This window comes from Abrus precatorius, unplaced genomic scaffold (genome assembly GCF_003935025.1).
Source record: "Abrus precatorius isolate BTA unplaced genomic scaffold, Abrus_2018 Scaffold4, whole genome shotgun sequence".
NCBI lineage: Eukaryota > Viridiplantae > Streptophyta > Magnoliopsida > Fabales > Fabaceae > Abrus > Abrus precatorius.
The window spans coordinates 1,715,520-1,729,213 of record NW_020874384.1 but is presented as its reverse complement, the minus strand read 5'-3'; the positions used below and the strand labels follow the sequence as shown (position 1 = coordinate 1,729,213).

The 13,694-nt window shown below is 29.2% G+C and overlaps 1 protein-coding gene across 2 annotated transcripts; it reads right to left on the bottom strand.

Annotated features, from left to right (window-relative positions):
- Positions 1-6,142: 6,142 nt before the first annotated feature.
- LOC113864706 (transcription factor bHLH122-like) lies at positions 6,143-11,654 on the bottom strand. Of its 2 annotated transcripts, none has more exons than XM_027498735.1 (7): positions 11,199-11,653; positions 10,153-10,814; positions 8,835-9,166; positions 8,574-8,747; positions 8,018-8,083; positions 7,855-7,923; positions 6,143-7,482 (listed from the first exon to the last, which is right to left on the bottom strand). In XM_027498735.1, exons 2-7 carry the CDS (start codon positions 10,688-10,690, stop codon positions 7,429-7,431), a joined length of 1,233 nt encoding a protein of 410 aa, XP_027354536.1. In that variant the 5' UTR covers positions 10,691-10,814; positions 11,199-11,653; the 3' UTR covers positions 6,143-7,428. The 2 variants fall into 2 exon arrangements, with proteins under 2 accessions (XP_027354536.1, XP_027354537.1); XM_027498736.1 differs by having other exon boundaries at positions 6,722-7,482; positions 8,835-8,953; positions 11,199-11,654.
- Between the last annotated feature and the right edge of the window lie 2,040 nt (positions 11,655-13,694).

The following is a 13,694-nucleotide window of genomic DNA, read 5'->3' as shown; positions in this document are numbered from 1 at the left end:
AATATACTTTCAAGTTCAAATGAGTCAAAAATTAAATTCAACTATACGAGTTACGAGAGTGTTAATAATGAATGATGTTGGTAGTAGAAATAAATGAAAAAAATAAGTGAGTTATGTTGTGTATACTATGAAAAGGTCAAAACATGTGGTATTAACCACTATAATTTTCACTTCTAGTGTGGGCTCTACTTCTCCATGGGAACATAAAAAAGTTAAAAACCTTACATTCTCTCTCTTGTGCATATAAAGTGTGATTAACTGTAGTTATAGTAGTGTCTTTATTGCTTTTATCACACATAGAGCACTTCACATGTCACAAGTAATTGAATTAAATTTCAAAAGTTAGGTTGACATGACACATGGAGTGTAACATCCTTATTTTATTTATTACATATTTATTTTATTTATCATTTATTATTGTATTTTATTTTTTTAACATAGAATAATTAAAATTTTGGAAGCTGCGGGGAATCTAGCTCAAGCTAGATATAACTTGCTCAAGCAAGACTGGGTTTTTTGAACCAGGTGTTTGAAGACACTTCTAGCTCACGCGAGATGAGTCTCACCTAAGTGAGAATGGATAATATCTCCCCAATTGTCCTCTCACTGAGGCGATAAGCCCCTCACTTAGGTAAGAAGTACAGAAAAATGAGGAGCTTTCTAGACTATATCTCGTTCAGGCGAGATTATCAGAAAACATGTAAAATTTTTATCTGGTATTCTCGGTCAGGCAAGAGGCAGCAAGCAAAAAGGGTATTTAAGGAAATTACTATTCTAAAACTTGCATTATAATTCAAACAACCTTTTCTCATTTTTTTCTCTGTCCTCTTACTTCCATTCTTAGAAAAAACTTCTTGAAACTCCAAATTACTTTAAGATCTGAACTTTAACGTTTGTTTCGCTTGATTCTAAGTAAGTTTCTTAGAGCTTAATCTCCCAATCTTACTTCTATTTTTCCCTTTTCTCCTTCTCAAAAGTACTCTACCTTGTAATATATACGAAGAATTTTGTCCTTTGGACAATATCTTTCATGAATCTTGTCACAAATCACCTTATCGAGGTAAAGAGGGTTATATCCCATCATTTAAAATTTTAATTGTTGAACTTCCTTCCTTTTTCATAGACATGCTCTGTTCAGTATGTGGTCATATGATGTTTGTTTCAAAAATTTAAACTTAAATCCTACAATGTTAAACATTAAGATCTAATTCAAGTGTCATTTGAATCAAAGTTTTTTAGAGAAAATTACGAGTAAGATGTGATTTAAGTTATTTTCTTGAGCTAGATAAATTTTGAAATGGATAATTGCATGATATATTGTGTTTTGAGAAGTTTGCATGAGATATATAAAAAATGTGTAGTACAAGATAATATAGTGATGTACTTCAAATCATAACATAGATTATTTATATTTTAAAGTAATTATAGCATGAAAATGCAATTGGAGTTTAGTGGTGAGTTGTTTGACCTTTAACAAATTATTTGCTGATTTAACTGTATTTAAATGGCATGTTATCATGATTGTTAATCTTTGTTTGAAAATTGATGAATGTTTGATTGTTTTATGAATAATGTAGAAATATGATTTTTGAAAATATATGATTTGAACTGAGTCCGAAGGTATTTGATCTTCATGATTAGTGATTTTATGATGATAAATGAAAAAGGATGAAAGTTGTGCTATCACGAAAGGTGATGGAAATACGTATGAAAAGTTACAAAGATAGAGGTATAAAGTTGAGAGACGATTTGAGAAATCTGAAGATTTGAGAAATCTGAAAAAAATGAAGATGGTGAATGTTATTCATAATGGATACACATAAATTAATGAAAGTAAAAGCATCACAGATCTCACATTCATTTCCTGACTATATATTTTGAAAAGGAGTTAAATGAGCATATGCTCTATCCATGTTGATGCATGTAACCAATGACTATTTATATTTTTGGAAGACCTCAAGAGATCATAAGGGCAATAATTGTATGATTATAATATATGTGTGATAACATAATGATTGTGTGATTATAATATATGTGATGTAACATATTGATTGTTATGATCATAATATATGTATTGTAATACATTGATATGTGTAATTATAATACATGTATTGTGACTTATTTATTGGTATGATTATATTGCATGTATTATAACATACTGATTGGTGTAAACATATATCAAACCATAGATCTTAGTGTATGTTTTTTTTAAAATATTGCTGATATGATTGCCATTGTGTTTGGTCTGTTGTGAATTGTTAAATTATTGTTTGAGTTTAATTGTAATGATGAGGAGAAGACTCTCATCTTTACTTATATTCTCAAGAAATCAGTTAAGCTGAATGATTCAGACTATGATCATATTTTTAGACTTTGATGTGAAAGTGATATGCTCTGAGACTTTATATTTTTGTTTTGTAATTGTATAAATTAAGTCCTAATGTATTTTTGAGATTATAATTGATAAATATCAAACTTTTATATCCGAATGAAAGTCAATATATGTATATTTCCTTATAGTTTAAGGGTAAATTTAGTTAATAAGTTATAATATAATAGTAAATATTTATCTTATATAATTCTAAATAACTTTGCATTTTTATAAGTTGAATAATAAAAACAAATATTTTAATTTTTTATTAAATTTTCACACTATGAATAAAAAGAAATTTACTTTATTTTCTTTTCTTCGTTATAAATTACTACATAAACTAAATAATAAGATAATGGCATTACATTGGTAAGATATAGAACTAGTTTGTGTAAATTTAAACATATATGTCTTGATAATAGATATTTTTCAAAATTCAATATATTTGCCATAAATAAATTATATGTATTTTTATAGAATATTATTATGTTATTTTTTAACGGGTACTTAGTAAGATATATAAGATTCACATTGCTAGGTGAACAACATATATATAAAAGAGGTATATAAGTTATAGGACTTTACTCTAATACATTTTTCCAAAATAAAAATCATTCAGTACAAAAGAATGAAAATTGCTTGAGCGTTAGATGACATCAGCAAGCATATATTGGCATTAGAATTTAGCTCACAGAATAGAGTGATCGTCGGAGTCGCCCTCAATTGAATGTTTGATTCTTGTACGTCCAAGGTTTTGGCGAAGGAAGGTAAGTCAGCAATTGTAGCTTCAAATTAACAAATAGAGGCTTATACCAATGACAATTGGAACATGCTGTTTCGTGGCTGTTGTTATGTTTGTGACCACCTTTCAAGCTTATAGCAGGAATCTTACAAGCTTTGTTCATTTTATTTATTTGGTTTATAATATAGACACTATTAATTAAAATTAGAGTTTGTTTATTAACAGAAGTGACAAGTAGTTCTGTTTCATTTAAGCATGGCTTAAATAAAATTTTAGATTTAAATTTTTGTATATGTAAAATATCTTTAGTAATAAACTTACTTATCACATTTAAGTACACGACTGGACAGATCCAGATTAAATTAAATAAAAAAAATTTGTTTTAATTAATGGCCTTGCTATATCATCTAATTACTTAAAGTTATCATTTATTATATTTATAATTTTAAATAACAAAGATAAATTTAAACTTTTTCAAAAGTATACAGACTACCCAATTTAACCTGTGATTAACTTACTTATAATTATGCTAAATTAAAGTAAATACTGTTAAAGGTATCTTGAGTCTATTTTCTGTATACTCTGGATGGTTCATACGTACGATATTATGTCATTTTGTTTATTAGTCCCCACATTTCACATTTCTGCATGTCATTATTTTCAACTTTCTATTAAATATGATCTTTAACGTGGATGGAAGGTGGCCAGGCAGGGAAAGGTTAAGATGTTTTGTTGGTTATATAATTCACCGCGTGATGAGATATTGACAAATGATTTCTTAATAATGTTAAGATAATTTATTTTTTTTAAATAAAGCATTAAATAATATGTTTTCATCAAATATTTTAAACCCTTTCATTTCTTAGCTTGTCAAGGGTTTAGTGGTTATAAGAAAATACGATAAATTATTTTATTTTTAATGTTTATTAAGTAATAAAATATGATAACTTATTTTACTGTGCTATTTTATTTTATACTGATTATTCGAATTCTTATCGAGTTAAAGGTAATGATGAGCTAAGAATAATCAAGATACAATATTTTTTTTTCATTTTTCATTATTTAGAAATATAAATTTATTACTCTTTACAAAAAAACAAACTATAAACATTGTCTTATAATTTTTTTGGAAAATATGATTTTTATACAAATTGTTTTACTCATTTTAATAATATAATTTTTGTTTTTATAATTTATTTCTATTTTAATTATAATTTATCACAAAAATTATTTTTAATTATAAAAAATAAGAAATATTTTATTTTAACATCAAAATTTTAATATTATTTATACACAAAAATATTTTTTATTTTCAAGAAGATTTTAATATATATTTTTATTGGAAAGTTAATGATATTTTTTAAAATTATATTAATTTAAAAATTTAACTTTATCATTTAAATTTAATTCTTTTTATGTATTATATTTTTGTAGAATAAAAAAACAATATAAAATTTCTTATTTATTATCCATATATATGTATATGATATAGCAAGAAGTTACCATTCTCTTATTTTATTATATCTTTATTTAATTCTCCTTAAAATACTTATTCATTGAATCTTGAAATATTTATGATCAATAGTAAAATATAATTGTTATATATTAAATTGAAGACATCATTCTTAATTCTTATAAAATCACACTATCTACTTTCTATTGTCATGAAGCTAGTAAACTTTTATATATATATATATATATATATATATATATATATATACACACCAACATTTAAAATTTTCCATCTCACACTGAATACGACAAAGTATTTGAAATTCATCGTTAAAATAAAAGCTTATTAATTAAAATAACTTTGTTTCATATAAACTTAAATTTTATATCTAACTTAAAACTTCAACAACATTAATTACATATCATAATCATTTATATAGTTCTGACAAGGAATTTTTTATATATATAGAATTTAATATATATATATATATATATATATATATATATATATATATATATAGTGCTTTTAAAATTACAAAACTATAAAATTTAAAAATTACCATTGGCAAATATTTGGTGTATGTAATAAAGCAGTGAGAAATTATTAAGTTTTAATAATCGTTATTGACAATTTTTTAAAAAAATATTTAAAAATTATAAAAAATAAAAAATCACCGGTTGTGATTTTTGAAAAAAGCTTGGTAAAAAATCGCCACAAAATTTATAAAAATAATATATTTTTGTAATTTTTTTAAAACATCATATTTTGTCTTTTTTCATATATAAAAAAAGACCCTTCTGGCAAGGGTACGGTATAAATTCTCCGTGTGAATCCAAAGCATACCTCAATTGTTTCTATACTTTGGAAAGAGATAATTAACCAAAATCATATATCTCAAAATACGTTTTGCTCTCCAATTTGAAGAGAAAAAAGTGGCAAGTGGAAGAAATTTTGTTATAATGATAAAAAAATATTCCCCATTTTTATTATATTATATTACAAGGATAAAGGTATTATATTATGCTTTAGTATTCTTTTTATTTAATCAAATGAATGAAGAGATAACTCAATATTTATTTTTATTTATCTCTTATATTCTTTATTTTCGCTACCAAACAAAGATGAAAAGAGAGGGAATAAAAATAGTGTATCGTGTAAATGTACGTAGCTAGGAGGTCCCACTGTGACGAAAAGGTGATCGTCTCTCTCTAGCACCAGATCGTATTCCTACCTATGTGTCTCCATCACCCATTGCTGCCATTGTCTTCTATTTCTAGAACGCTGTTTATTGCTAGGCCACCAATTTAACATAACCCAAACCCACCACATATTTATTCAAAATAATACTATAATCACTCTTTTAAATATATATTTTATATTTTATTTTTTTAAAATAAAAACAAATCAATTGTAACATACATTTCAAAAACAATTAAAAGAGTGTATTCTTCATTTTTTGATCACGGACCAACCTAACATCTAAACAAAATATACAAATATAGACTTAAAAAAATGTGAAACTAATAAAATATACACTTTAAACAAACTTATACCATATACCACACAAAAAAATAATCATATGATCTCATAATTTATCATTATTTTTCATGGAAATTCCTTTTTAAGATATTACATGACATCAAATCGGAGCAAGTTATATAATCCTAAAACGAAACCCAATCTTAAATTGAAAAAAAAATAAAAAAATTTAATACCAAAGGCAGCCTGATTCTTTTCAGGAGAAGCCAATCTTGAGCACCCAAATTTATAGTGCAGTAATTGATAGTTGGGTGTAGTGAATAATGTGAATACTCTTTGTCCTGTTCATTGTTGACAACCAACTACAGGTGCTACGTGTATCTTCCAAAACAATGCACACATTTACTCAACGATTAGGGCAACATTTTGCTTTGTGACATCATTTGTGACATGGTCTTCACTAAAATGGATTTGGACCCACAATTGGCCCACTAGAGATAGTGACTCATCCATTGCCACCTGCGCGCTGTGTCATATCCATGTGCCCATTCTCTCTCAAAAGCATATCAATCCAAAGGCCTAAACCCATTTACCTTTTATGGCCACGTATAGGGAACCTTATTGTTTTCTTCAAAATGTTCATTATTGTAATGGCAATGGAGGTAGCTGATTAAAGACAAATAAGATGAAAGAACACATTAGTCTTAGTCTTTTAGAGATTAAGAAGACAGAGAATCCTCTTATCACATTGAATTGCAAAACCCAAATAGCCGAATCCAAATTGGTGATATCTAGCTAGCATCCTAAAAGAAAACAAAGCAAAGTCACCATTCATACATGGGTACGGCTTGAGATAATGAATCCCAAAGCGTAAATAACCACCACCGAATTGGCTTTATTAAACACTATTTTAAGATTCATGGAAAAAAAGGGCATGCAAAAACATAAAAATAAAAATAAAAAAGGTACAAGACACACTACTATATAAGTATACATAGCCAACAAAACCATGTCGGCTTCGGTCCCCCCCATGTTTCCCATGTCATTCAATGTGAAACCAAACCCATACATAACATCCTTTTTTGACGTTATTGATGAACCAACAGTCCATGAAGATGCAAAAATACAATTTCCACCCACCCATCATCCATCCCCTGAAATGGGGATCTTAGAGTAAAGGCATAGACTTGCATTAGAAAAATTTGTACAACCATGCTTTGAATATGTGGGCATCAAATTATGGTTTATAGTCAACTTTTATAAGCTGATTTTCCCACCACTCCCAAACAGTGGCTACATAAATATCGGAAAGCTGCTCTAGTTTCTAGATCAAATTATTATTCGTCTGTACATAGAATGCGCGATTATCCTTCCTCTTTTCCGTTATTGCTGCTGCTTGTGTGAACACGTACACTTAGTGCGATTGTCTGAAAGAGTCTGTCAAAGTGTATAATGTAGTAGGAAGAAAATGAGTAATGGAAGGGGTAATACTCATAATTCATTATAGCATATGTTATTAAACATCGTATTCTAATTATAAATGTAATGAATCTTAAAAGGCAATTCTATATCTGTTTTTGAAAATTTACACTGTCAACCAATTAAAAAAAATTATAGACACAGCTTCTAAATTAATTATTACAAAATTTAACAATTTTCAATAATATGAATAATGTTATTTCATTTCAATTAAATTATTTCTGTTATCAATGTAATGGGTTTTTCACTTTCTAAAAAGAAATCTATTTTTAACCGTTTAACCTGTTCATGCATAGGATAGAGACTGAGACAGGAAAGTTTTTAACATACCTGAACTTGCTTTTGAAGGTCTTTAATGTACTCAACAGCCAAGTCCAACATGTCTGCAGTGTTTGTTTGCTGCAAAGAGAGGAAAACAACGTTGATCCGTCAAAGGCTCTTCACAATCCATACATAAAAAGTGACGTATGTGTGCAATAAGTCAAATACTTACCTTATCCATGTTTGGGACGAGATCTTGTAGTTTCCTCATTCGCTCACTAATTTTAGTTCTTCTAACCTGAAGGGAAATTGACACAATGATAACCATTACTTCACCGTGGATGCCAATCATTACAATTTGCCCTATTATGCTTAGGCATCGAATAAATGAGTAACAACATAAATTGTTCGGTGCATTCCGAGTCATGAAAAAGTGATTGAGAAAATCCAGCTCCCTATTTTAGAATCAAGAAACCAGTGCCAGTGAAAAGGAAAAAGAAAATAATTTGGGATTTGGATGCTTAAGTAACTGGACAATATCTTGTTATAAGACAGAACAATGCAAAAAAATAATGGAGCCTACATAAATTATAGTAGGCCCTACTATAATATTTGTATATTTCTTTCTTATAACACGACAAAAATGTAGTCCATGTTTGGTTTTACTTATTTTAAGGAAACAATTGTTCACTTTTAAGAAAGTTTATTATTTTTCTAAAACAATCTTAGCCAAACATGCACTAATACGAGAGGGTATTAACCAATAATTTGACTAAAATAAATTATACCCTTTCTGCAATGCTTCTTGGGTGAGTGGCACATCCCCTCTTGGCGCGAATTTTGCAAGGAACAGAATCTGAGAGTTGAAGAAACTTCTCAATGGCTGCCATTTCTGCTGTAGTATTTGGCAAACTCAAGTGATGAGCCAAAGGAGCAGCAGGAGGCTGGCCTCCAGTTTCATTCTGATCAATGCAACAAAATCAGGTCAATAACATTGAAGTGATAAAATCTACCTCAAACATCAGCAGGGGTAAATAGTGCTAGTCTACCTGATTTTCAGCTGCATTTAAACCAGAAAATGGTTTTACATCATCTTCTCTATATCTTTTTAGACCAGTCATGTTGTCAGATATGATTGTGGACTCATCCCATGGACCCACAGGGAAACCTGAGATAAAATCATTACCCTGGCTTTCAGCATACCCTTCATTTTCTGGATTATTCTGTGTATTGCTCTTGTTCACAATTTCAGCCCTTGATGACATTAGTCCTGAAGAGTAATTTGATGCATTCTTCAACCTCGTTGGAGTTGAAAAGTTTACTTCCTCACTAGTGTTATTAACAGCTCCCATAGTTCCCATGCCTCTTACAGCAGCATAGCCTGCCAATCAAGCTTGCATAGCGTCATTATGACAACCTATTCATGGAGTAAGAAAATGAAGATTGGCATAAATATGAAGCCTAAACCAGCAAATATCGATCATTGTACCCATGATTAGCTCAAGCAACCTCTTCTTTATAAAACCATAGGATTTCTATCACACCTCCACCAAATTCTACTAAGACCATAGCTACCTTCGATTTGGCTTATTTAAAGTGAGAGATTAGAGTAAATTAAGAAGTTGTAGCCATTAATTAAAAATCATTGGTTGAAATTGAAACAACCGCACAATTTATCATTGTACTTTTCACAATTTTAATGGTTAATTTTTCAACTAATGACAATAATTCCTTACTTTAATCTATAGGCAAATGCTAACTACTTAAGGAACCAAAAGTAAATATCTTTTGGTCAAAAAATATAATAAATACACTTCCCCTACAATTTTTATTAAAAACTTTTCACTTCTAATTCTTTAACAAATGTTCTAAGGGTATTAATTAACAAGACCCTGATTTATGAAGTGAATTCCTCACTCTATTTTCTTCTACTCTCTGTTCTCTACTCTACTGGCTGCTCTGTCAGCAAAGTTTATCTAGAATAACAAATTTGAAGATAGTTATCCTACTTGAATTGGCAAGAATTAAGAGCATATTTGATTTTCTTTTTAAAAACAGTTTTTTATTTTTAAAAATATAATATAATAAAAATTTGTCCAATATTTTATTTTTAAACAGAACTATTTTAAAAAGGAAATCAAATATGCCGTTAGTGTTGACATTTTTTTGGAGATGTTTCCTTCCTTCCGTGTGCGTATGGGGATTTTAGGGAAACAAAATGGAAAAGTAAAGGTAAATCAGGATAAAATAAAATAAAATAAAATTTTGCTGAAAAAAAAATTTGACATTTTTTTAAACGAAAAGAAAAAGGTGGTGAAATTAAAAAAATGAAAAAGAAAAAGAAAAAGGACAAGAAATAGGACATACCACTTTCAATGTTAATGTTTGAAAACAGTCCAGCAGGTGAGCTACCATGCCTGATAAGATTGGAACTAGTTCCACAACCAGTCTTCATCTGATTTGGCAAAGGTGGTCGTCCAGTGTTTTGGTAAAAATTCCGAGGCGCAGAAGAACCATAACTATTGATATTACTTTGGTGTAGTTGGTGAAGAACCACAGGTTCATTATTTATTGATGTCAAGGCCTGAGATTGCTGGTTAACCTCTTCTTTAACCACAGAAACTTGCTGTTGCTGAACAGGTGGGAGATTCTGAGTGAGTGAAACTGAATCCTCAGCATCAGCATCAGCATCAACATCACCCCCACCAAGACTATTCACAAACCGTGTCAACATTCGCTCCGTTTCAGGACTAGAGGGGCGATTGAAGACGTGCTCATAGAACTCACGGTCAATGATGCTCGAAAAATACGAACTTGGAGCTGATCGGTACCGTGTCAACCCTGAATTCATCTGTTGCTGGTGATCCAGAAACATTGGAGGGTGCTGCTGAAGATCTGACTCCATTAACCCTCTTCACTTCTAATTCACACGCGCTCAAATTCAAATTTCAAAACTTGAACCAAAGTTTTTCTCTTTTTATTACCCAGATCACACCAACTTCTTCCAATCCTCTACTTCCACCCAATTCCTGAAAAAATTAAATAAAAATAAAATCTTTGTGCAGAGATCTAAAACTAACCAAACAAACCCCAAATCTAGATAATTTAACTTCCAACGCTAAACTGTAAAGTGAGTTGCCTCAAAATCAGGAAGAGATCAAACAAGCTCAGAAAAATAAAGAACACGACAAAAAAGGGAGAAAAACATGAGTTGTAGTTCTATCACACACAAACATAACATCGAAAGTCATAGAAACTAACGGAAACGTTTCCCTGTTTCTAAAAGTGAATCAATCAGCTCAAGGGGACAAGACAAGCAAACAAACCAACATGGGAAGATAAACAAAGGGTACGAACTACGAAGTTTAAAGTTTGAAGTTTGAAGTTTTAACATAAGAGCAAAGAACACATACCTGCTTCTTTTCTTTTTTTTTCTGTGCACTGGAACACCTTGGAGGTGAAGTGTTTTAATTTGTTTTGTTAGGCTTGCGTGTAGTGGTGACAGTGGTGGTGGTGGTGGAGAAGGGTGTGAACGAAGGTTCAAGAGAAAGGATTATAAAAATAGCAATGGATTTAGCTTGTGAGGAGGTGCAGCCAATGAGAAGTGAACAGAGGCATAAATGGAGGTCTGGGATTGAGTTAAAGTTTTACTAGAATACCCTCAATTTTGGGAAGAAACCAAATGGGAGATAAACGTGGCAGAGAGGGGCTTCCGAAGGGAGAAAGAACACAAGTTAATCCTATATTTAGAAGTAAAGGTAGGTTTTGATAAAATGGGAAGGATACGAGGTGAAATGACTTTATTGCCTGCACTCTTCCATCGCTGCATCATCATCAATCAATGCTATATACAATATGAAATCATTAAACTATCATTTCATTTTCCAACATTTCAGCTCTCGTTCAATTCCCCAACCAAATGGATTTTCTTTTTGTTTTTTTCAACAATGCTAATTTGTATTTTTGTAATTTCATCTTTTGTTTAAATCATTTAATGTCACTCTTGTAATTTGGCATTAAATTGATGTCACTTTTTTACAAGCATTAAAACAAATTTCTCCCTCTTTGAAATTATTGTTTTCTGCCGAGTTTGGGTGGCACCATACACTCGTGCGCAGCAATTTCGCCCTATGGAATTCAGCGAAAGATAAAAAAATATATCAGGTTACATCTGTATATGGTCTTAAGGTTATCTGTATGTTCCTAACCCAACGCTTCAATCTGACAAGTCTTTTACTACTTTTACTTTTTTTAATTTACACTTTTATATTTAGTCACTATTTTGATATGTTTTTTTTTTGTCAACATATGGATTATTTCAAACTCAAAATTTAAGTACAGTTAAATTTTTTAATTTTTCCTATAAATGTATTTAATAAGATTGGAATTTATCTCTTTGTATAATTTCAGCAACTAAATTAGACACTTCACGTGTTTATAGAAAGATGAATATGAATTCTCTATATGCATGATCTGTGAGTATTATTATTATTTAGTTCTTACTATCCATTAAATAAGCCTCGTATGTTTATTATTTATATATAAAAAGAGAAACAGATAAAAAAAATTAATATGAATTTATATTTTTAAATTTGAAATGACAATATGCACTCTCTACTCATGAATATGTTAAGGTCAAGACATGTAATTGGGTGGAGCCTGTGATTCTTTTGTTCCATCACTGTCTTTGAATACTCCCATTAAATAAAGTTGATTATTTTCAGAGAAAATAACATAATATATCAATCGCCATTAAAGCTAATTCAGTAATACCTTACAGTATAGCTGAAAATTAAAAAAAAAAAAAAAGTCATTGATGTTTGTGTGTTTGTGTGTATATTTCCCTTTTTTCTTAATACAATCTTATTCTTTTGTTTAAAACATCCCAATCTCTTAGAGACAGTAAAATTTCAAGGAAAAAAAATAAAATTTTCGTAATATGGAATTGGTGAATCCAAAAACATGCAAGATTTGAATAATTTGCAGTTCAACGACAGTAATTAAAAACACAATAGAGAAAGGTGTGAGCAACTATATAATCCCACATATGAAGTCCACGCACTTATTTGTTTTCTCCTTATAATTAATTAGTAGCTAATTGAAATGCATAAACACACATATTTAAGACAAATCTGAAGGATTAAAAAAATGAAAAATTGCTACATGTACTTGAGATATTGGTGTTGCGAGAAGTGGAAAGAGAAAAGCAAATATTTCTATGTTGCATTGGGGACCACTGCTTCCACACGGACGTTCGTGCACGGAGATGCGTTGAAAATAATTTCAATGGACCCTCTAATAAGTGCTACTCTCTTTTATTTATTCTTTACCCAATAAATAAACAATTTTCAAAATTTAAGAAATGTAGAAAGTTGACTCGATTAATAAATTCATCTCACACACTTTTTATTATTAATTCAAATTTATTAAAAACTACAAATTAAAAAATATTAATTTAAGAATAAAAATAATACACTTTTTTTAAATCGATTTACCATCACTTGAATTACTGAATACGTCTTTTTCGGAATAAATTTTCATTTATCTAAAGAATAATGATTTATTCTTTAATTATTGGCTAAGATAAACAGAAAAAAAAGGTTGAATATCCTGTGCATATGTGTGAATATGACTTAAAATAAAAATTTAATCACAACGGCATGAACTCCTGATCATAAACTAGAAAAATTGAAACTTGTTGCTTTTAAGATGACGATTATCGCTTATTACTTTCAAATATAAACAAAGAATATTATAGTTAATAATAAAAATTAAAGTTTTAATATAATTCATTATTATATATATATATATATATATATGCCTTATCAATTTATTTTATTTTCAAAATTTAATGGCCCAACCGAGAATTTTTAATGAAGTTATATTAATTATCTTATACTAACAAAGTT